Genomic DNA, 23,187 nt, shown 5'->3' with positions numbered 1-23,187 from the left:
AGGTGAGCTTCAGACAGTAGGTGAGCTTCAGACAGTAGGTGAGCTTCGCGGCGCGCTTACCTTTACATCCCTGCTGTCAGGAGCTTGTTCACTTGTCCGGTGTCCTCTTCTGCTTGATCTGCGTTGTGGTTGGGTAAAGACGTTTCTGTGCTATCTGCCAGGGACTGGGCACTACTGTGAAGAGGCATCCCTAGAGCAGCTTTGTGATGATACAAACTATATTTAAACTTCCATTGCAGAAATGCTCATTTTATTATTAACGTTATAATAACCAGAACTTTACAAAGACTGGTGTTCCGGGGTTAAAGCACCCATTTCTCCTTCCTACTGCTTGAAATGCTGAAGGAGTAAATGGATCTAGTCACACAAAGCCATCTTTTGTAAAGAGCACAGCTGTCTTTGTGTCCTGTTCCCAGGTAGTGGGCACATAAAAGAAGTCATTGTTGCTGGAGACCACGTTTTTGAAAACCCAAATGGTGACGTTGATGGGGAAGTCGCTGAAGAGCAAAGCAACCCTGATGATCAGGAGCAGGATATTTCCACAGAACTGATAAAGGTTAAGCTCCTGGTTAACAAGGAAGGGCGGTATGTGTGTGAATTATGCCAGAAGACATTTAAAACAGTGAGTATGACTTCCACTCTGTTAGATTAGTACAATATTTAGGCTAGCTGTTGCGCTGAGATGTCCCAAGATAACAACGTGCTTTTCTCCTGCATGCTATACTTTGAAATTAGAACTTTACGTTTGAAAAGGAACTTTTTTTTCTTGATAAAAGCGTGTAGTTGAAATGTAACATCCTTGACCATTTGAAATGTCTTTTAAAATGCACTTCCCACCCTAGGCAAGCATCCTCAAAGCTCACATGATCACTCATAGCAGCAGGAAGGACTATGAATGTAAACTCTGTGGAACTTCCTTTCGGACAAAGGGGTCTCTGATTCGACACCATCGGCGCCACACTGGTAAGAGTACTCCAACTTGTTCCTCAGTGCTGGAGTGCACCGTGTGTCGTTATCCAGCATACTTCAGAGCAGAATTTATTGCCGCTTCCCATCTTCTGCTGAGCTCTTGAGCTCTGTGATGTCTGGGGTGCTGGGAGGCAGCGTGTGGTTTTGGGATAGGCATAATCTGCTTGCTGTGAGGAGCTGAATGCCTTCTTCTCTAAGGCTATCGCACAGAACTTTCCTAACTGGCAGTGGGTAGTTGAACACGGTTATTTTGATTCTTATTCCCAGATGAAAGACCTTACAAATGCAAGAAATGTGGAAAAAGCTTCCGGGAATCAGGAGCTTTGACTCGGCACCTGAAATCTCTGACGCCTTGCACCGAAAAAATTCGCTTCAACATGAACAAAGAAATAGTCGTCAATAAAGATGACTTGCCTGCAGGTCAGTGATGCTGTAAATATCTGTCGTGTGTCTGATCAAACCAAGCGTGCTCCTGGTACTCAAGCTGTCAATTCTTTCTCATTTAAGAAAAACATTGCTGTGGTATTCAGTTCATACCTTTTCATGGGAAAAAGGACTTTTATATCGATCTAAGCTCTTAACCCAAAGTGCCTGTAGCCAGGCACCACCTGTAAGAATGCTTGAGGATCTGGTACACCGGTGGTTTAACAGGCACCTTGTGTTCTAAGACACGTTTAGAGGGATTGGCAGCGTACCAGGTGATTCATTCTGCTGCTGTTCTTGAAGGTTCCTGCAGTTCAAACGCAGACACCGTTTCATCAATGGCGAGTGAATCCATTGAGACCTCACCCGTGATTCATCTAGTGACAGATGCGAAAGGCAACGTTCTTCATGAAGTCCATGTCCAAATGCAGGAGCTTCCTGTTGTCGATGAGAAATCTCTGGACCAAGATGTGAGTGTAATTGGTCTTGAATATCCATCGTATGTTTTATGCAAAGAAGTATTTTGAAGTATTTTACCTTATGAAATTTCCTTAGGTGCCCAATATCCTGGCGTTAGTCACCTTGGTAATAATTACTGTTGTACCAATATTGCTGTGGGGAAAAAAAATTAAAAGCCTGTGTATTTGCTGTAGCAATTGTTGGGGTATTTATTCCTTCAGCAGCCACATCCCGAGGAGCTTCCGTGTGAGGGGGAACCAAACAGCGAGAATCTGCTGAGGCAGGCCATGAGGAATTCTGGCATTGTGATAGAGAGAGTTGCTGTGGAAGAAATGCAGAAGGCAGACGAGCCTGCTGTACCGGCTGCAGAAGAACTAGAAAACGAAGTGGTGGAAGCAGAAGAGGAGCCCTGTGGGGAACAGTGTGTTGAAATAGAACAAGCGGAGTCAGTACGTTTGTACTTCCTAAACAGATTCTCAGTCTGTTCCCACGCTTGGTTGTGGACAGTAGCGTTAGCCTGATCACCCTGCACATTGTCCCCTGTGCAGGTCTTCCTGCCCCTGTGTCTTTGTGCCAATTTTATAGCATGTTTTTGTGCTCGTTCCAAGTGTGTATGTTAGTGCATGCTCTCTCCTGTTAACATGTACATCTTTCTCAAAGCTGGGCTATTTAATTGGGAACTGAGTTAGCAACGCTGCTGTACGTACCAGTACAAACCCCATATATGCTCTACCGTTTTCTTTCCAATAGACAGATGCAGAAAGAACAAACGGGTACAAGAGTTACGTTTGCCCTCACTGTAATGAAGCCTTCAGTGAAGCTACGTCCCTCGAAACACACGTCAAAGGCCATTTAGGTAAGGCTCTGCTGTGCATGCTGTTGTCTAAAACGCACTGTATCTTACCGTGTTCTTGAACATAGTTTGTGTTGTCTCATGTTCCTTGTCTTTATGTGGCTTTCAGCCATGCAAATTCAGTTGATGCTTTTGATATTTGCATGCTAAGGTTGGAGCAGTTGACTTTTGTGAAGTTCCAGAATAGTGTAAAAGAAATTCAAAAAGGCTCCGCGTTTCAGGACCTGCGTTGCATCCTCAGAAGTAGAGTGTTGTGCAGGGGCCAATTGAAAGAGTAGTGAGGTGATATGTGTTGAAAGGCTTCCTTGAAAGACAACAAAGGCCCTAAGATCAACATTTGGGTGAAATTCACTTATGAATGAGACAAAGCCCATGCTCTGCATTGAAAATACTGCTTTGCTTCTTTTCTGGATTAAAATTTTTGTAAGAAATTTGTTATGGCAGTACTAGATACTTTTCTGGAAAGGCTGAAGTGCAGAGGAGGGTAGTGCAGTCAGCAGCGTGATGGCCTTTTCCTGCCTTTGGCTTGCGTTCAGAGAAGGGCTTCTGTGATCTGTTTTAGCCATCAGCCACGATCATTACAGATGGCAGCACCACGAACTGGCCCAAGACAAGTGGTGCTTCTTGTAAGGCACAAGTGAGTAGCTGCACCGCTCTCATTAGCCAGATAATGGTAACTGCTGCTGGTGGGTAAAACTGCCAGGTTTCCTTACTGGGCAGTGGCAGGGCATGCCAGTTCCACTGCTGATGTAGCAATGCCACTGGGGTGCGGTAACGATTGCAGGATTTTCCTGCTTTGCTGCTCCTGGTCGTCCTGTATCCGCCATGTGCTCTCTCTCTAGATTACAAGCCTTTCAAGTGCGAGGAGTGTGGCAAAGAGTTCACAAAGGGTTATCTGCTAAAAAAGCACCAAGAAGTGCACGTGAATGAACGGCGCTTCCGCTGTGGCGAGTGCGGCAAGCTCTACAAGACCATCGCGCACGTGAAGGGGCATCGAAGGGTGCATTCTGACGAGCGACCGTATTCCTGTCCAAAGTGTGGCAAGCGGTACAAGACAAAGGTGTGTCTAACCGCACAGCAGGGTTGCCTTCAAAGTTCCCGTTCCAGAGCAAGGGTTTGGGAGAAGCCAGGAGGCTTCACTACTGAATGAACAAATGCCAGCGCACCTGCCTCTTGTAGGTTCTCACCTACAAGAACAGAAAATGCTTTTTGTTAGTGTGGAAAGGAGGGACAGTGTTAATAAAACCTTCGCGTTTATAAGGAAACTGTTCCTTTGTGTATGAAAATTTTATGTGGTAGTAATGCAATCGTCTTTGGTATGTCTTTGATAAGAACAAGTCCTCAAAGATGCTGACTCTTACGTTGGAAGCTAACATACTGCTTGCTTGCGCTTGTCGCTGAGCTTCTCTTACGTCTCTCTGTACAGAACGCCCAGCAAGTTCACTTCCGTACGCACTTAGAGGACAAGCCTTACGTGTGTCAGTACTGCAGTCGGGGTTTTCGGGAAAAGGGCTCGCTGGTCCGCCACATCCGCCATCACACAGGGGAGAAGCCTTTCAAGTGCTACAAGTGCGGGCGAGGGTTTGCAGAGCACGGTACTCTCAACAGGCACTTAAAGACCAAAGGTGAGATGGCAAAGCTCGTCTGTGCTGCCGTGGGGGCGGATGTCTGGGGTCTGGGATCTGGTTTGGACAGGCTGCATTTTGGCTGAATGATCCTGAGTTTTCAGGGTGGTGTGAAATGTTTGGGGTGGTTCTAATGACCTTCATCCAAGGCCATTTGCTTATCTGCATCTCTCGCATCAAAAGAGGGGATGCGGGGATTTATTGATTTATATGTTTTGATCTGTGTTGCTTGGTACTTTATTTAGGCCAAATAAATGGCCGCTGTTGCTCCTTTGCCTCCTAAGTGTGGATTTTCAAACTTCTGTAGGCAGTGATGATGACGCACTGAGACTGTCTGTGAACCTGTGTTATCCTTACAAGAGTTTCCTGGGTAGATACTGAAAGGCAGTGAGTAAGCAGAAAAGATAACTGCCTGAACCATGCCAAAAGTTTTACATCTATTGTTTATTCTTTACATCAGGCTTTTGAAATCCTGTACGATTTTACGCATCTGGATTTAGTTGTGTATTTCTTCACATTGCGCTGGACAGCAGCTCTGCTCAGGGCTGTTGCCTGATGTGGCAGAGGCCTCTTCTAGGTCCGTATTTGGCTTGGTAGGATTAGAGCACGCTGATTGCTGGCCATTTCTCAGTGGTATCCTTTTAAAGGGGTCTCACTAGTGCTGCAGAGTACTTGCCAGATACTCCAGTATTTGAGTTGGTTCTGGAAAATGATGTGTGTTTTCCATCATTTTTGGAATACCATTCAGGTGGCTGCCTCCTGGCTTTGAAAGAGGTGGAGGAAGTGATGGTGTCCGAGGAAAGTCAGTCGGCTGATAATTTAGCTGCAACAGTCATCTCTGAGGATCCTCATACTGTTCTGGTCGAGTTTTCTTCAGTGGTGGCAGACACTCAGGAATACATTATTGAGGTAAGAAATGGGGCAGAACACCTTGTTGTCCGGCATGTAACGATGGCACAGAATTGAGAACGTGGGTAAGACTGTCTGTAGTTAATCAGAAGGCTGAGGCGGAGAACTTCTGACTGCTCAGGACTTTTGTCCTCACACGTGCTTCAGCTTACCCTCAACTTTTATTTACCCTTTTATTCCATTTCTAGATAGCTTATTTTGTCTGAAATAAACAATTTTTAACTGTCTCCGGCTGCCCAAAGCAACGAATGGTGCATTTTGCTTTCTTCCTCTTTCTGACAAGGAGCTAGCCCTCATCTGTGCAGAACAACAGTCCATTATTGAGTGCCTTTAGTGCTGCCACAGTAAACATTGCGGCTGCTACTCGCAGGAGAAAAAATCTGCCCGTTGGCAGAGTCCTGCTGAAAGAGGATGTTCTCATCCGGTTGTTGTCAGCACTTTGCATTACTCTGAAGTAGCTCTTCATAGTGGGGTTTAGAGAAAAGTTTAAGTTGTTGTCTTTAGAGTAGTTACTGCATCATGGAGGAGAAACAGGAAGACTTTTATAAAAGATCTTAGTGTCTTGTATCTCAGAAATAGAAGATTTTTCATAATAATCTAAAAAGGGAATCATTGTATTTTGTCTTTCAAGACTGCTACTGAAGACATGGAGACCAGTGAAGCTACGGAAATCATAGAGGGAACAAGACATGAGGTAAAGCAGCCATTTAAACTGTTCTTTCTGTAGGTGAAATGAATTACTTTTAGTGTCTGAAAGTCATGCTAAATGAGCCCAACTTCAAGTAATTTATTTACCTACCACTGCAGTTGTGCAGCTCTGTCTGTACAAAAACACAGTAGTGGTCATACTGGGTTTGACCAAAGCTCTAACTCTCTGTCCTGTGAGGGATGGTGGCTAGGAACTTGGAGGGCTTAACACATGAGAACATAGCTGCTGGCTACGTAGAATTGTACAAAAACACTTCAGCCTTTGGGAAGTGATCCTCCTAAGGAATTTGGGAATGCTAGAAACAGTGGTTGTTGCAGCTCTTTGGTTGTAGTCAGCCAGTCTGAATGACTGAGCATGCGTCGGTACGGTTTCGCTATGGACAGTAATCTGACTTGCTGTAGAAAGTACCCTGCTGGCCAAAGTCTTCAGTGACATGAGGTGCAACTTGTTCTGAGGGTCTGCTGTTCTTGGGTTGATGAGAACTTCAGTGAACGGCTGGAGGAAACTGGAACTAGATGCTGCTTGTAGTACTGCGCCGCTACTCATCGCGCAGTAGTTGAGGTTATAATTGTCTGTTCTTCTAACAGAATGCAACACAGCAAGAAATAACTGGGCCTCTTTTCTCATCGTGTAGGTCGACAGCCACATTATGAAGGTTGTGCAGCAAATAGTAAATCAAGCAAACTCTGGTCACCAGATCATTGTGCAGAATGTCACCGTGGCAGAAAACTCCGAAGTAAGCACGGATGCTGCAGACACCATCACCATTGCGACCCCTGAAAGCCTCACAGAGCAGGTGGCTATGACGCTGGCTTCTGCCATCGGAGAAGGAGCAGTGCTGACTACAGAGGGTAGCATCGAGACAGAAGAAGCGACAGTGACCATGGTGGCATCAGAGGACATTGAAATAATGGAACACGCAGGAGAGTTTGTGATTGCCTCCCAGGAGGGGGAGGTGGAAGTCCAGACTGTGATTGTGTAATCATCAACGTGCAGCTACTGACATGTTAATGTAACACTTAATATTTTTCTCCAGGTTGGGGAATTTGATCAGTTCTAAGTTTGCCATTACAGTTGTTCAGAGGGCAAGGGAGAGAATGCCTCTATAGGTAAGTGGCTTAACAGGATGGTACAGGCCTCAGCTATTTTCTGTTTAAAATGGAGATTAGCAGTTAAAAACCTCTGCGTGGGAATACTGTGGAGGTGACCGATATGCCACGTTTGATGGTCTCAGTGTTTTGTACAGCTGCCTCAAATAAAGGAAGAGCCTTTGCAAAGCATTTACCTCTGACCACAGGACAGTAGTGTTCTGGTGTTTAAATTTAAAAAGATTCAGAAAGTGAAACAAGTAAATAGGGTCTCGTAAGAGACTACTTAAATTAATCATATGCATTTAAAACAAAACAGGAATACCAAACCTAAGGAGTTCTGGTGTGCATTTACTACCAGTCAGACACTTTCATGCCTTTAACCTCACTACTTTACTTCTCCTAAGGCATGGTACTGCAGTATTTTATTTTATTTTTTAATTATTTTATTTTGTATTCTGGACGAGTAGCCTTATGTACTGGTCTATGAAAGAATGCATCATTGTACCCTTGCAAAGCCAAACAGGCTACTCTGGGAGCTAGTCTGTTGGTGTGTAAAGCCATAATGTACATGATTTTTTTAAAATCATATATGGATTTTTAATTGCATATTGTACAGATTTGGCATGTAAATACATTTCTAAAAATAAAGTTATTTAAAGTTCTTACTAATTTTTTCCAATTTCTGCTCTATTGTCACTCAAACAGAAGAATTTCTGGAAGGAGAAAAGAACAGGGCCACTTAATATTGCGATTAAGAAACCCTCATCGTTGGGTGAGCCAGAAACGGCCTTCCCCTGAGACACAGATCTCTTAAAGCAGCCAGTACATCTGTGCTGGTGGAGGTCTCTGAAGTGATCTATAGTTAACATTCCAGTTAGAGGGATTTCAGAAGGCCACTTGCATAGCTGTAAATTTACTTCTGTCTTTGATCATTAAGGCGTGGCATTTTCTTGAAGGACACTGCTGAAGTGCCTTTCAGAGCTCACCCAAAACATCCCTGAGCCAAAGCTGAAGGCCACGTTACTGCCCTGCTTTTAAAGGTGCCTGCTGTGTGAATGCAGGTGAGCAGCCTTAGAAACAGCCTCAACAGCTTTTACTTCCCCTGCAGCAAAATGCCCAAACCACAAAGAAATTCCTGCGGCAGGGTCAGGTCTCTCCCTCATTCTACGTGTTGTTAATAGTAACGCGTTAAACATTTGCCAAGTAAAGGCGTTCACTGCGGTCTGCTGGACCAAACTCACTTCTTCATGCCAGCAAGTTCGTTATTGGTCCCTCTATAAAATCTCACCAAGTCAGGTGTCCTGAGTCGTGCTCTGCAGAAGCACTGTTAATCAGCAACTCGCAGCCGACTGCACCGTTCTACCTTCCTACAGGGCAAACAAAATGTGAATAGTCAACAAACGATGCATCTTTCTATGATGTTCCGCATCTACGTCCTCACTGCATTGCTGTAAAGCCTCCTGCAGGAAGACATAATTAAGATGTACCAAAGTAATTTAGGAACGCGGTTTATGCAGTGGCGTGTATTAGGCAGCATACGACCAGGAATGGTAGCATTTTTGAAGACCCTTGCATACGCGTGTGCATACCTTAGCCAAACCTACCTCTAGTACAGCAGCTTCGGGACTGTGCTTGTGTCTGAAAAGACTAACACGTCGCTTTAACAGCTGGTATGAGCAGTGTTGCAGACAAACGTGCAAACACTGTATTTTTTTTGAAGATTCATTGCCTTTATGAAAACAAAGTTTCTAATTAATCAAAATACAATAACCTTTTTTTTTTTTTTTTACAAAAGTTGCCTGTGATATCAAAACACGCTGCTGAATCAGAGTCTTAGAAAAAGTTAAAAACAAAATAAAAATAAAAAAGAAAAGCCTAATCAAAGGGGTAGTAGTTTCATGTTTTCTTCTCTTTTTCCAGCACTGTGGGAGGCTTAAAGATTTCCTTTAAGTTCATCCAGACTCCTTTAGAATAAATATTTTTGTAAACAACTCGTCTGTCACAAGGCTGCAATGTTTCATGGTGGGAACACCCAGATCTTCTGGATTTATGCCACTCATTGGAAGTTTGGTTGGTTAAGGCCAGGTATAGATTGAAACAGCAGTACGCACCCAGCAGAAGTGTGAGAAGAGTAACAAACCCAAGCATGAAGACAATCCTGGGAAAAGTCAAGAAAAGGTGCTGCAAGGAAAGAAAATAATAACGTGGTTACAAAGTTGGAGTAGAGTACTAAATCACACAGCCTAAGAGCCAATGCAACATCTAGAAATTTCTACCTAGATCTAATTTCTATCTAGAAATGCTTGTCTATACACGTAAGCACAGCCCCAGAAACAAGGTCATAGCCCCATCCTCCTTCGAGCTCAGCAACGCTCCATTCTAAATTGAATCTTTGAGTAAAGCATGCGGATTTCCAGAAATTTATTTCCTTGCAAAGCTTGCTAATAATGGGGGGCAACTTCTAAATCCATTTATTTCTGAATGTTTGTATTTTTGTACTGGAGGGTTCTTTGTTATTTTATTAAAAAAATCATCAGTGCAGACGCAGGTCAAACCTGCCAGACGAAGAGGTCACAATCTGGTACAACTTCAGGTTTTGGTGACACGATGCAGTTCAAGCAGCTCTTTGTTAAATTCCAGCACTGGGGAATCTAAATTCCAGGTAGGCTAATGGCCCAGCGAGGAGCAGCTTACCTGAATGAGAAAGAGAATCTCAACAGCCTGCTCTTGTCCTTGGTCATCAATGTAACTCCCGTGCATCATATTTGACAGCAGCACCACTTGGATGAGAAACGCTACTGTGATGATCGCGATGGCTGCAGCCGTAACGGTCAGCGTGAAGAGGTAGAAGAAGAAATACCTTGCGTTGAAGGCACCAATGCAGTTGTTGACCCACACACAGTGGTGGTCAAAACGGTGTACGCAGATATTGCAAAAACCTGACCAAAAGAGAGTGACAAGACAGCTCGGTTAGTTGGCTTTTAAGTAATCAATTCCATTTTTACACAGTTTAGAATAGCTATTCATCCAAGAAAAAATGATGGTCATGATTTAGGTGATAACGTTTTAAGCAAATCAGTGAATTTCAACACCATACCCTGAAATAAACATTAAAAACAAACACTTGTACCTCATTTCTTCTTTTGATCACCAACCAAGCCTAGAGCCAGGTTGGATGAGGCTCTGAGCAACCTGGTCTAGTGGAAGGTGTCCCTGGCCATGGCAGGGGGTTGAAATTAGATGATCTTTAGGGTCCCTTCCAACCCAAACCATTCCATGATTCTGTGACTTTGGCTCCTCTGACAATACTGTGAAAGTCAGAGATTGTATCTCCCTGCTTTATTTTAAGTGGTGATGATAACAGCAAATTCTGCAAGAGAAACACAAAATCCTGAGCTCAGCTCTTGGCAGGCAATGATGTTTATTTCACCTCTGGGTATTCAAATGCTTGCCTATCCCTGATCCAAAACAACACCCTCAGAACGGGTAATTTCTGTGAGAATAATTAACGGCAAAATAGTTCCATGAATGGGCAAAGGGCAGCTGTGACCTGGGACCCTGCTAAAAATGAAGCAAATCCTATGTGTATTGAGCTGGGTAACAACAGATGTAGTGTGAATTGCAGTTATTGATCAAGAACTAATTTGGGAGTGTGTTATTATGCTTGCCAAGCAAGTTAATGTTCTTACGGCAGTGTTTGGATCTGGCTGGCTTCTCCACGTCGCACGTAGGGCACAGGATGCCTTTCTGAAATAACGCACCGTCATATGCATAAATCTTCCTCAGCGATGCATGATTTGATTTTGTTATTATACCTGTGGGAAAAAAAAAAAAAAAGAGTAAATAGTAAAAGTATTGGTGTTTGCAACATTTTTTAGGTTCCACTTTCAAACAGCCACAGCCCGCAACCGGCATGAGCTTACCGGGATCGGCACGGGAGCAGAGAACGAAGCAGCCGATGTTCCCAGCCAGCAGCAGGTAGGGCAGGAGCAGAAGGAGGAGGTGGAACTCCAGCTCCCAGCAGTAAGCAAACACTTCCCACGTGTATTCAGCATAGACTGCCGCCTGCAAGGCTACGTGCAGGACAGCGAACAAATGGCTTCTGCAACAGAAAGGGGACCGTCTGTTCAATGCTCAGCATCCCGATTAACGGACCAAGCGCGCTCAGGTGATCAGCACAGGCTTTCCAAATGCAAGGGGATCTCTTTTAGGTTTTTAGGCCAACACGGACTGCATATTAAGTGTTCTCTCTCACCCAATGACTCCCCTTCTTTGCACAAGAACTCCTTTAAAAACACCAGCTAAATTCACTTCCATTATTAGCACGTCCTCTGGATTTTTTTCTGTCAGAGTCAAGTACAGTCTCACAGTCCCTGTGTGCTGCCAAAATATGCCACAGCAATAGGCTACAAAACATTCTACCAAAAGACATTTGCTACATGCTGCTCTGAAAGCAAAGAAAAACCCCAGTAAAAGGCAAATTAAAAAAACTGTAAAATTCAGGAGAGCAGTAAGCAGCTGTTCTAAAAGAAAGCGTGGCAGAAGGTTATCCGTGGTGGATGCTGCTTCCAGCCTGCCGGCAGACTACAGCTTCTGCGAGGCAAGCCGCACAGCTGCCTGGCATGCAGGCTGCCTTGGGGTGCATCAGCTGCCCCGCAGCTTCCAGCAGCCTGCCAGACCGATGTTAGGAGAGCGACTTTGGCTTGCTGCAGCTCTTTGCATGACACACCCGTTTGCTGGACTTCTATCACCAGTTTGAAATAACTATTAAGAGGTATCTTCCTACAGCGTGACGAGCTCTCCTCTCCTGCTCTCTCCTACACCGTTGCTGTCTGCAATCCAATGAGATCCCGGTGATCTCTCAGCTGCAGGGCTGCGAGCAGGCTCCCTCAAGTGCCGCACCTCGCTGCACCTCTGCGTGAGATGAAAAGTCTCTCGGTGAATGAGGTGACGCAGCAGGAGGGCATGCTTGAAGGATCCAGGTGCCTTAGCACGCCGTGTAAGCTAGCAGTGACAGCTACACCAGGCTCATCAGATAATTGCTCTGTTGCTGCCTGCACATTTGACAGTGAAACCACTCTCTTGGGCTGTGTTAACCAACACCAGAAAATCTGCACAGCAGGCGACGAACAACAGCAGTGTGCAATCGACAGCTGCAGACGCCCCTTGAGTGCCTGGCAAACTGGAGGTGCCACCCCCAGGGGAAGGGTATTTGAGTAGTTCCTGAAATAGATCTTAAAGCACCCCATTTTACAGGACACTGCAAAATTCAGCTTAACACAGCAGGCTGCACGCTGGCAGCCGTGCAGCTTCCCCTTGAGCCACCTGCACGTCCAGGCTGCTGGAGTAATGGGATTTGAGGGGGAGTGGGGATCACCAGCTCTGCCTACGCTCACTCCACAGCTGCCAGGGCGTTTGTTTTGTAATTCTCCTGTGGATGCAGCTTCCCACCAGGGTGACCAGCATCTGGTGTAGTGGAAACTCCTGAGCCACGTTATTTGTCAAATATGTTCACGTATTTCGGAGTCCCATCTTCTCGACAGAACGAACAGAAAGACAACAGTATGGCAAGCCTTAGGGGAACTCTAATCCCCAGCAGGCATCCCTAATGAAGATGGAGTATCTGAGGATAACACCGAAAGCTCCGGTGGCAGCAGGGGCAGGAGATCATCAATAATAATCAGAAACATTAGCAAAAATAATGTCAAATGCATAAAATAAGCATGCATTACCGTGTGTGGAAGAGCCTGTGAAGCACCTTCTGTGTCGCCCTCTGGAGCCGTGTGGGGATTACCAATGACAATACCTGAGGCAAATGAAAACACTGTTACCAGCACTGCACATCACTTCTGCCACGGGCACAGTTCAAACAAAAATGTAAGTCACCTCACCCCCCGCTTATACATCCCTGAACCCGTATCACCAGGGAGGAAGCTCATCTTCAGGGGCATTTGAGCTCCTAAGAACACAGGCAAGCAGTTGTTGGGGTTTTCAAAAGGGGAGCGAGGTTCCCTATTCCTGACGCCCAGCAGGCACGCATTTATCTGGGTTAATGTGTGAAAGTTATAAGGAGCTTTTATCGGGTTAGAGACTGGGTCAGTGGCTGCGCAGGGGATAGAACTGAGCAATTTCTCAACTACAACATGCTTCACCAGGACATCCGACAGATGTAAGCAGAGATAAGCAAAGAGATAAAGCCAGCTATCCTCCAGAAAAAAAACAAATAGAAAAAAAAAAACACAAAGCAAAACCCCCAGCCCCAGCTTCTTCAACTACAGCCACGATTCAGTCTGATAGCTGCATGTCTGTCTGAGTGCCGTTTCAAAACCGGCCAGACACGATGAAGAATAAAACTGCCTGTCTTCATCTAGAGACATCCTCCACAACAGGCTGTGACTGGGGCTGTTTGGCTCTGCTGTGCAGGAGATGACAGATCTCTATAGCAACACGCTGCTCCATCAGCGGTGGAAGAAATAGAGCAGCTGAGCCTATTTCTAGCAGACGCGGAAAGAAAATACGCAGTCAGAGCTTTTTATCTTAGATGTGAAAGACCAGAAGGCAAAAAACATATGTGGAGTTGAAAGATGTCAAATATTTTTCTTTTAACTGGTATGCCTCTTATCAGCAGTTCAAGTTACAAGCCTTTTTAAAGAGAGACTGAATACTGCAACAGGAGGCGCATTAGGCAACTAGACAGAAAGGGAACCTATCACACAATGGCAAAATCCAGATTTAAATGAACTGTGTGTTCATTACAGCCCAACGCTGCATTGATAGCCTGAAACACCCATCATTCGCCCACTTGCAGAACACCCACCCCTTGCATTTCAGACATTTCTTACATCAAAGAAAAAAGCTCTTACAATACGATTTGTGCTTGCGGTGATAACAGAGGTGTGAGGGAACGAGACCTGTGTCATGAATAAAACCAGCCTGTGCAGCTGAACCGCTGGCAGCTTGGAAAAGACTCAGGGGTGGAAGATGAGTTGCCACAGAGCTAAAAACAGCTGTGCTGTCTGCAAGTGCTCATTTCTATTGCTCACGATGAATACTTTAAAGGGTCTTCAAGGAGTGCAGTCAAACAATTTCAATCCACTCCAAGATTTATACACCTAATTAATTACAGACAGAAATTAATTTAAAATACAGTGTCTACAGAAACTATTTAGGACTACCTATATTTATTTCATGCATACGAGTATCAGTTGCATTTCTCCTAAAAGGGATGTTAAAATACAGCAGCATTTTAGCTGCTGATTGCTACAGGTTTCTCAGAAGTACCTATTAAGGAATGTGGCAACATAATAAATTTCTCTGCACGGTGATCTGAGTGTCTATGAAACAGAATTGTAACACTAGGAACAAAAATCAATGTCTGTTTAGACTCTCATAAGCAGCACTAAATATTATTTACAACTTAAGTAATTGCTTTATCCTTTCCCTGGCAAGATTGCTATGCCTTTTTTTCCCCATTCCAACACGGCCCAATTGACAGAGAAATAAATAAGCTAGTGCCTTGTCAATTCATTCCCTGCTTTTACAACAGAACACAAACTCTGAATCCTCTTCTAAAGATCCTAATTCCGTCACTTTCTTAGGAAACAACAGCCTGCAACGTTATTACAGACCCACCTTAAAAAGCTTTCCCTAAAACATTTTTATCAGCAGTTATAATTCTCTCCCTGTCTTAATTCTCAGCACCTCCCCAGAACTTGCTCCCTTTAATGGGAGCAGCAAGTACCACAAGCTGGGGCACATCTCACAGGTGAAGTGCGAGGCTGTCATCGAACAAAGGGATTTTAGCACAGCAGGAAAATGTGATTTTAGCACAGCGGGACAACACGCTTTTGGCACGGCGAGATATGCCACCCTGCTACCACCCCTGGTGACCGGGGGCGGCCAGCCTGGTGCTGCAGCAGCCGCAGAGGCCACCCCTGGGTGCAGGCAGGCTGTGAGCAGCTGCCTAGGCAGGGTTTTGGCAGCCTGAAGGAAGCAGACTGCTGCTGCCAGTGCTGGTGGGCAGCCATCTGAGAGGTGGGCAGCCACCTGAGAGCTTCATCAGCACAGGCCCAGCCACGCATCGCCACTCAGACCCACAGCTTTTATGTAGGAGACACATATCCTCGCACATACACTTCTTATGGAGGAGGCCGAGAATCCTAGGAGGGTTGGTGCTGGCAGGGACCTTACAGCCCGCCTGGTCCCAGCCGCAGCCCGGGCAGCCCCAACCCGGCCCGGGGACACCCGCAGCTCCCCGGGGCAGCCTGGCCAGGGCCTCGCCGCCTCTGAATACAGAATTTCCTGCTAACATCTAACCCAAACCTGCCCTCTTAATTTAAAGCCGTTCCCCCCGTGACCCCCCCCCCCGCAGAGCCCCCCCCCCCCGCAGCCCCCTGCGAGCCCCAGCCTGGCCCCGGGGCCGCCCCCTACCCGCGCCGCGCCGCCCAAGGCCCCGGCCGCGCTCCCCGGGCAGCCGCCGAGCAGGGCCGCGGCGGCCAGCAGCAGGCCCAGGTACAGCGCCAGCAGCACCGCGAAGTCCATCGCGGCCCGGGCCGGCCTCGGGGCGGCGCCCCCGGCACCGGGCGGGGGCAGGAGGCGGCCCCCGGAGCGGACGGGGGGGGGGGCTCGGCCCGGCCCGGAGGGCGCTGCGGGGCCGGGGCCGCACGCGGCTGCTCGGAGCGCCCCCTCCCGGGGCCTGGCCCCGGCCGCGGCCCGAGGCGGTGACGGAACGGGGGCCCAGCGCGGGGCCCCGGGCGGCGGAGCGGCGTCGTGGCGGAGCCGGTGGCGTCCTGAAGGGGCTGCAGGGCGGCCCTGGGCTTGTCGCTTCGGGGGGAGGCTTAAAGCAAAGCCGGCCCGGCTCCTGCAGGAGTGCTGCGTCCCGGGGGGGATGGCAATATGTCCCGAGGGGCGTCCCCTGGAACCGGGGTGCTGAACGGGCTGCACAAAGTAGGGGAGGTTTGTGGCAGCACATGGTGACACAGAGCAGCACATGGTGACACAGAACAACACAGAGTCACACAGAGTCACAGGCCGTTAGGGACTGGAGTGCACCTTGGAAGATCACCCAGTCCAACCCCCAGCACCCAGAGCTGTGCCCCGGTGTGCCCTGGCCGCGGGAGGTGCCGGCAGTCCCCGGCCGGTCCCTGCCCGCTGCCCGTGAGCTGGAACCGTCCCCTGGCCCCGCTCAGGCTGCACGCTGCTGCTGCTGCTCACGAGTGGCCTATTGGGTTACTGTGCCGGGGGAGAGCTTGCCATAGAAACTCGGGCGGCTGCTGCCGCAGGTAACTGATCCAGAAGCTGCGCGGTGCGTTGTGGTGGGGATGACTCTGCCAGCCGATCCTCTGCGTCCCGGGCGGCCGCACCGCGGGCACCACAGGTAAGCCCTGCAGGGCGCTGGGGACGTGAAAATGACTCGCTGGGGCAGGAGAGGCTGCAGAAGATGAGGTGGCGTTTCAGGAGGGGATTTTATTTTCCCTGGTAAGTTCTCAGCCAACAGCGCACCAAACTAGAGTCTAAGAGGGAACGCAGCCTCCGTTTGCACAGCTGCCCCGGAGCGCAGCCCAAGGACCCGCTGCAGTGCTGGTGTGTGGCCTGGGCACTGTGTTCCTGCAGCAGGGCACTGTGGAGAAGCCTTTGTTTTTTCCTCCTCCTGATAACAGCAACATTTCTGCTCTGGGCACAGCTATCAGCTGGGGACATTAGCTGCAACCCTGCAAGTTCGGTGTGTGGCTGTGTTTGTGCGGGGGACACACGAGGTCTGTGCCACGTCTGTGCACAACCAGGGCTGGCCGTGCCTGGGGCCAGTGCTGCGTGCGGCTCCATGGCCACCCGAGCTGTGCCCCAGGACAAAACAGCAGCAAAGGCTCTAGCAGCAGGCCGAGTCTGAAAGAGGTGAGGTTCGTTCAGTCGGAGCACTGTGAAAATCAGTCAAAAGGCTCGTCCAGTCAAAGTCTGGTCTTCAAGAAAACCACCTTTTTGCTACCCACAGACTTAGGTTGCAGTCCCAGAACTAATTTCTTGCAAGGATCAACATTTAGTCATTGTTTAAAGTACTCAAGTCACTTAGAAGTGGTGGGAAAGGAAGCAATGACTTCACTTGCTGATAAAAACAAAACAAAACATCCATCACAGCTGTGTCTGCAGTTTGGTCTGTTGGGCAGTTAGCAGCCGAGATCCCCGGCGTTTTGTAGCAGGGCGCGTGGTTCTGCGCCCAGCGGGGCCGGCAGCACGCACCACCCAGCGCCACGCAGCTCCACGGCCGGGGGCCGTGCAGAGCACAGCACGCTGGTGAGGCCGGGGGGAGGCCGGGCCTCCGGTCCCTTGCAGCAGTGACACTGGCAAGGGGGCCATCCTGCACCGCAGAGCACGTCCCTGCAGCTCCCCTTCTTAAGGTTTTGCCCACCCTGTGCCCAGGAGCTCAGGTTTCTGGCAGGTTGCTCCCCTCCGGCCCTGTGCTGCGCACCCAGGGGAAGGCAGGGTTGTGTGGTCAGTAATGGGATGTGCCGTCCCTCTGCAGATCCCCAGCCCTGCCGGTGCCACAGCAGGACGTGTAATACCCTAAAACCTCTTAGCGTGCTAAGCCCCGGGATCCCTAAGTGCTGAGGAAGCAAAAGAGAAAATCAGTCACAGCAGCTTGAGGGGAGCTGGTGGGAGCGCGGGGCTGGGCTGCAAAGCGCTCCCTGCTGCGAGGAGCTGGTGGCCCTGCTGGGGAGGGAGCTCTCCCGAGCAGCCACCCCGACGTTAGCCTAGTCCCCAAATCCTTGCAGTGTGGTGTGTGTTGTTGGACAGATGCACGCCACCAAAGTCTCTGGTTTCCCACCCAAATCTCTGGCGGCGGGGCCAGCCAGGTCTCGGGGCGCTGCGTCCCCGCTGCTTTGCAGAGCCCGTCTTGGGATTTGCCCCTGTGGGCAATGGATTTCCCTGCATGGGCTCTAATCTGTTTTACCTCCCTTCAGGTCCTAATCCCCCCTCGATCTGCAGGCTCAGGTCAGCACTAGGCGCAGCCAGGGCCAGCACGGCACGCAGTCTGTCTGCGGGTCCCTGCGATGGGAACAGAGTCAGTAAGGACCGGGGGAACCAGAGGCAAGGCAGCCCTCTCTGCGTGCCTGGCCTCGACCTGGAGCACCTGGCAGGGTGCAGGGCTGGAGTGATGTGTTTTTGGCTGCCTGGTGCAGCAGCCGTGCCCGGGGGCTCCCTGGTTGTACCCCCCATGCTGGCAGCCTGCGGGCTGTCCCCTGAGGCGGCGAGGAGGCAGGAGCTGCGGGAAGGCAGGACGCGCTTCTGCGGGCCATGGAGGAGACCCGAGGATGCCCAGACCCCTTAGCGGGACAGAGCTGCACCCCACAAGTGCCCACCGGGCTCGCTGCCGTGGATTTCTGTGAGTGCTGTAGCAGTGGGATGGCGAGGTGGGAGGGTGCTGATGGTTGTTGGCTGGAATGTGGTGTTACCGTCAGCATCCTGACAGAGGGCAGGGACAGTGGTAGCTGCAGCACAGCGTGGTGTTCGGTCCTTTTTCATGCTCCCTGGTGAGGACAGCACTCCCAGTGCCCTTTGTAACGCAGTCTTGAGCAGCTGTTGGTGACCACGGGGCAGGCTGGGGTTGTTCACACAGATTTCTGAGATCGTGCCGTGTTCCCGGCCCATCCCCATCCCCTCTCAGGCTGTCTGTGTGGTCTCTGCTGAAACAGGACATGAGAAGCGTTTCGTTCGTCTCGTTGGCCTCCAGTAGGGTATAAGGCAACATTTTCAGCACCGCTGAATTTTGGTCAATGTGGAGAAGATTTCCCAGGTCTCAAAGGAGCGGATAAATGGCTTTCGGTCACTCCAACCAGAGCCCTGCAGCAACACAGCAGTGCAGATGCCTTCGCTGTGCTGGCCGGAGCGGGGACCTGGGCTGGGTGGGCAGGGAGTGGTGCTGGGTGAGGCACCGGGGGCTGGCACCAGCGGCCGGTCTGCGGCAGGGACTGCGGCAGGGACTGCTGCCTGTCGGGAGCAGCTGGGCTGCGTTGCTCCGAGTCCCGATCTGAAGAGTGCGAAACCAAGGATGCACTGCTGAGGAATGTTTCTGAGTGAGGAATGAGTCTTCAGAGTCCCCCTAAGATAATTTGCCCAGATAAAATAGTCTGGGTTTCATTTCTGTAAATGCTTAACGTGTGCTGAGTAACACAGGTGGAATAAACGTGGGAAGGAAAAGCATCTTCAGGCAGCTAAGATGAAATGAAGTGAAACTCCACATGCAAATTAATTTAGCAAGTGTCAGCGGACAACGAATGCCCTCACACTCCAGCAGCATCAAAGGGCACCCAGGAGCGCTGCTCTCCTCTGCTGCAGCCATCAGCTGGGCTGCTCCTGCCCCGGCAGAGGCTCTGCAGGAGCGTGGGGCTGCGGTGCTGATGTCCCTTTGAGCACACCTCTCCCACTGCACCCAGAGCAGGTCCTAAGCCATGAGTTAACAACAAAGTGCTTCTGCAGATCCTCGTCTTTGTATTTCAGGGTGCTGTTGTCAGGTTAATGCTGCACACAGGACATTTTGGCCTTGGAAGGATGAAAGCTGTTTGGGGAAAATATAACGAAAAACATCCCCCTGGGGGCATTTCTTCCCCCGAGGCGTGGAGGCACGGCCCAACGCGGCATCCACAGGAGCAAGCACTGGGAACAGACGCCCCACAGCTCCGTCTCCCCTTTCTCTTGCAGTTGCAGCCATGCCGGCGACCAACCAGGGCTGGCCGGAGGCGTTCGGCTTCTCCATCGGCGGCCGCGGGCCCTGCTACGTCCTCTGGGTGGAGGAGGGCAGCAGCGCGGCGGCGGCGGGCCTGCGGCCGGGCGACGAGGTGCTGGAGCTGGAGGGGCAGCCCGTCGCCTCGCTGGGCCGCCCGGCGCTGCTGGCGCTAGCCCGGCGCTGCGTGGCGGTGCCCCCCAGCATCGGCGTGCTGTCCCGCCTGCAGCGCGCCGACCTCCCCCCGGGGCCCCGCGGCCGCTTCGGCTTCCAGCTGGCGGGCGGCAGCCCCCCGCGGGTGGCCAGCGTGGCCCCCGGCTCGCCCGCCGCCGCCTGCGGCATCGCGCCCGGGGACCTGGTGCTGGAGGTGGACGGCGTGCCCGTGAGGTGCCCCGCGGCCGCCGCAGCCTTGGTCGCCTCCTGCGGCGGGCGCGCTCTGCGCCTGGGGCTGCTGCGGCCCCAGCGGGACCTGGGGCCCAGCACTGATGCTGTGCGCCAGGAGAGGAAGCAGAAGGCGCGGGAGTTCAGCAAAAAGGTAAGGCTGGGTGTACGGGGGTGCCGGGCACCCCGCCGTGCCTTGGGGCTGGACGAGTCTGGGCGCTGGGGGTTTGTGCTCCGGGGTTTGTGCCACCCCTGTGCCATTGAAGCTCTTGGGGCTTCAGTGCCCAAGAGAAGGGGCCAATAATTCCCCGTGTGTCAGTGATCGCTGGGAGAATAAAGGGCTGCTGCACAGAGCTTTGAGATCTTCCACATGCTCGCTCCCTGGGCGCCGTGGGAGCGCAATGCTCGTTGGGTGGGCCCTTCCTCCTGCCCGGCCGTCCTGCAGCTCTCGGGCTGTCCTGCAGACACGCTAGCTCTCATTTCCTTGCAAAAGGAAAGCTGTCACCACGATTACATCCTCATCGTGCTCCTGAAGGCTGCCTGGAGGGCAGTTTACCAAACATATCACCTCTTGCTAATTATTAATTTGATCGTGGTTGTTTTGTAATCTTTCTAATTTCCATTTCAAAGTAGCCTTTTAAAATACTGTTATGAAAATAACCAAGCTTGTATTTTTTGATCCCAAGCTAATAAAGGAACAAGGCGTTCAAAGGCGTTCATAAAGAGATTGGTGGGTATCAGCCGAATCCCCTCCGTCAGCTTTTAAATTAAAGATTCACAAGCAGGCCTTGAGGTTTGGATCATAAGGTAGAGCGCCACGTGTGAAACAGATACCCGCTGATTACAGGAGATTAACGACTGGGGGAGAGGCTGTTCCACGCTGCCTCCCTCTAGCGAGGCCGCCTTAATCCACGGAAACGTTTCTTGGCTGATCACAGGGGAGCACTTGTGAAGCAAGCGAACCGATGGTGCTGCAGGCACCTTTTCCCTGCCGTGCTGCGCACACCCCTCAGCAGTGCCCTGCCGCCCCGTCCTGCAGGGCAGAGCCACCGCAGGGCCGCGGTGTCCCCACAGGCGGGGCAGCAGCAGGCGCGGAGCCACACGTGCTGCTGGAGCCCAGCCGGGATGGCAGGCAGCCTTCCGGAGGGACTCGGTGCCTCAGATGTTTCAAGCAGCTTCATTTCTATGTGATGCAGAAAACACTAGAATTGGGGCCATCACCAGAGGTGATGAAGGTGCCCGTGGTCTCAGCTCAGGTCATTTCCCTTTGTCCCCTGCACGCTCAGGGACACGCTGAGCACGGTGCTGGCACAAGCGGGGGCAGCGCTGCCCCGGTTCCTGCCGCAGCGAGCCCCTCAGCCCCAGCCCAGGGGGATCTCCGTGGAAGTGGGCTGGGATCGAGCTCACCAAAACACCACGTTCTTTGTCAGCTCTGTGCTGGATCCAAAGACAAAAGCGTGCAACCCGTCCGTGGGGAGGCAGCTGCCGCTACCGCCCCAGATTCAGTAACCTTGAAACGGCTGCTCCGCGGCGGCTGTCACACAGCCAGCGGCACCCGGTGCCTGGGGGGGTGGTGGTGCTGGCGACAGCCCCCCCGGGCAGCTCCCGAATGGAGCAAGCGCCTGGAAGGAGCGACCCTTCCCCTCCCTCACCGAGTGCCTCTCCCCATGGGAACGCTGGGTTCCCAGGGCATCGCCCCCCAGCTTGCTCTGCAGCGGGACTGCAATGAGCTCCTCTCCTCCCCCTGCTCCTCCCCACCTGGGAGCTGCCGAGGCCTGTTCCATGGCCGGTGCTCACGCCTGTGTCCTCTCTGCCCACAGCCCCCCAGCCTCCAAGAGTTACGGGCAGCACCACGGTGTGACCAGAGGCGTGGGCACCTCTCCGGGCACGCCGCGGGTGCCCCAGGCTGATCCACCTGGTCAGCAGGGTGCTGCCCCTAGACAGACCCATTTCTGTGCCGTGTGTGCCTCTGCACCCACACTTAACTTCTCTGCTGCTCAGCACCCCTTCCCCTTTGCTCCTGCTCCTGTGCTGCAGGTGGACGACATCCTGGGGGACCAGCCGGAGCTCAAGGAGAAGGTGTTCACCGTGCTGAAGCAGTACGCGGCGGAGCGCAAGGTGGAGTACCTGGCCTCCTCCCTCTGCATGGTGCTCACGCAGGAGTCCCACCAGCACCTCATGGACAGCATCAGGTACGGGCTGCCCGGAGCCCCCGTCCTGCCGCGCTGGTGGTTAGCCCCTGGGGGTCTGCCTGTCGGTGACGAGCGGCACGGCGCAGGAGCGCTCGCTGCCCGTGGGACGGGGGCACCCCCGGCTGCCCGGCCGTCCCCATCCCTGCAGGGAGCAGTGCCCACCGAGTCACCAGCTGCACCCGCCACGCGGGACGTGGCTCATTTTTCTGGATGTCATTTCAAATTAGGTGCAGAATGGCTGGTGATTTTCCAGGAGCCGGGCCAGAAAATAAACCAGGCTCTGCAATTAGAGAGCTGCCGGTGGCTGAGGCTCTGCGTGGGGCTGGGGCTGCCTCGGGGCGAGCGCTGCCCGCGGGGTCTCAGGCTGTGCATGCTGGCAGTGCTCAGCTCGGGGTCCCCAGCACCCCTTTTCCCCCTGCAGAACAGCCGTGGGTGGGCGTGCAGCCGCTGCAGCTGTTCTGCTGCTCCTGTCGCAGCCAAGTGGCGCGGGATGGGGACAGGGCTGGTGCCGGTGCGCGGGCACGTGGTGGGGATTACGGCCAGGCTGAGATGATGGCCATTAGGGAATCAGGTCTCCATCTGGCCCCGCTCCGGCCCGGCTTCCCAATTCCTGCTTTAATCAGTGGAATTGCAAGATATTACAGTTACCATAACAACGGCCCCGTGCTGGGGTCTCACCGTGCTTGCCGCGGTCCCGCTGTGGGGAGGGTGGGGAGAGCTGGCGGGTGCCATGGCCTGCAGCGCTCCCTGCTCCCCAGGCTCTGCCATGGGGCCCCCAGCACCAGGAGCCCTCGGCACCCCCTGGTCAGACCCCAGCCAAGTGGCCCGGCTGTGGGGAGCCCGGCAGAGCCAGGGGTGCTG

The 23,187-nt window shown here is 51.5% G+C and overlaps 4 protein-coding genes across 6 annotated transcripts in view; 2 read left to right on the top strand and 2 right to left on the bottom strand.

The window, feature by feature from the left end:
- Positions 1–15,656, bottom strand: part of PGP (phosphoglycolate phosphatase) — a 19,294-nt gene extending 3,638 nt beyond the window's left edge. Inside the window, 1 exon segment of the mRNA XM_035340075.1 lies at positions 15,469–15,656. Within this exon segment, the coding sequence (XP_035195966.1) occupies positions 15,469–15,579 (111 nt within the window). The 5' untranslated portion in view covers positions 15,580–15,656.
- On the top strand, positions 216–7,705 carry E4F1 (E4F transcription factor 1). 2 transcript variants are annotated; one of them, XM_035340072.1, is made up of 11 exons: positions 216–622; positions 843–963; positions 1,237–1,389; positions 1,696–1,862; positions 2,076–2,300; positions 2,602–2,707; positions 3,547–3,764; positions 4,131–4,329; positions 5,078–5,238; positions 5,870–5,932; positions 6,582–7,705. In XM_035340072.1, the coding sequence occupies exons 2-11, from the start codon at positions 864–866 to the stop codon at positions 6,927–6,929; spliced, it is 1,740 nt and encodes a 579-aa protein (XP_035195963.1). In that variant the 5' UTR covers positions 216–622; positions 843–863; the 3' UTR covers positions 6,930–7,705. The 2 variants fall into 2 exon arrangements, with proteins under 2 accessions (XP_035195963.1, XP_035195962.1); XM_035340071.1 differs by having other exon boundaries at positions 220–622; positions 2,073–2,300.
- ZDHHC4 (zinc finger DHHC-type palmitoyltransferase 4) lies at positions 8,798–13,983 on the bottom strand. 2 transcript variants are annotated; one of them, XM_035340077.1, is made up of 6 exons: positions 13,881–13,983; positions 12,771–12,844; positions 10,962–11,140; positions 10,728–10,853; positions 9,733–9,977; positions 8,798–9,219 (listed from the first exon to the last, which is right to left on the bottom strand). In XM_035340077.1, exons 1-6 carry the CDS (start codon positions 13,956–13,958, stop codon positions 8,935–8,937), a joined length of 987 nt encoding a protein of 328 aa, XP_035195968.1. In that variant the 5' UTR covers positions 13,959–13,983; the 3' UTR covers positions 8,798–8,934. The 2 variants fall into 2 exon arrangements, with proteins under 2 accessions (XP_035195968.1, XP_035195969.1); XM_035340078.1 differs by lacking the exon at positions 13,881–13,983 and adding an exon at positions 12,930–13,004.
- A 4,083-nt stretch (positions 15,657–19,739) lies between the features above and the next one.
- Positions 19,740–23,187, top strand: part of GRID2IP (Grid2 interacting protein) — a 28,998-nt gene continuing 25,550 nt past the window's right edge. The window contains exons 1-2 of the mRNA XM_035340088.1: positions 19,740–20,288; positions 22,172–22,326. Of these exons, the coding sequence (XP_035195979.1) occupies positions 19,740–20,288; positions 22,172–22,326 (704 nt within the window). The remainder of the gene's footprint in view (positions 20,289–22,171; positions 22,327–23,187) is intronic.

The sequence above is a fragment of the Oxyura jamaicensis genome, chromosome 14 (assembly GCF_011077185.1).
Source record: "Oxyura jamaicensis isolate SHBP4307 breed ruddy duck chromosome 14, BPBGC_Ojam_1.0, whole genome shotgun sequence".
NCBI lineage: Eukaryota > Metazoa > Chordata > Aves > Anseriformes > Anatidae > Oxyura > Oxyura jamaicensis.
This window is presented reverse-complemented; position numbering and strand designations above follow the sequence as displayed.

Coding starts and splice junctions, on each gene's coding strand:
- E4F1 (XM_035340071.1), top strand. CDS start 864: ATGATCACTCATAGCAGCAGGAAGGACTATGAATGTAAACTCTGTGGA. Junction 1,863..2,072: donor AGAAATCTCTGGACCAAGAT/GTGAGTGTAATT, acceptor TTATTCCTTCAG/CAGCCACATCCCGAGGAGCT. Junction 5,933..6,581: donor TAGAGGGAACAAGACATGAG/GTAAAGCAGCCA, acceptor CTCATCGTGTAG/GTCGACAGCCACATTATGAA.
- ZDHHC4 (XM_035340077.1), bottom strand. CDS start 13,958: ATGACACAGGTCTCGTTCCCTCACACCTCTGTTATCACCGCAAGCACA. Junction 11,141..12,770: donor CACAGGCTCTTCCACACACG/GTAATGCATGCT, acceptor TTTCTGTTGCAG/AAGCCATTTGTTCGCTGTCC. Junction 10,854..10,961: donor CTGCTCCCGTGCCGATCCCG/GTAAGCTCATGC, acceptor TTTTTCCCACAG/GTATAATAACAAAATCAAAT.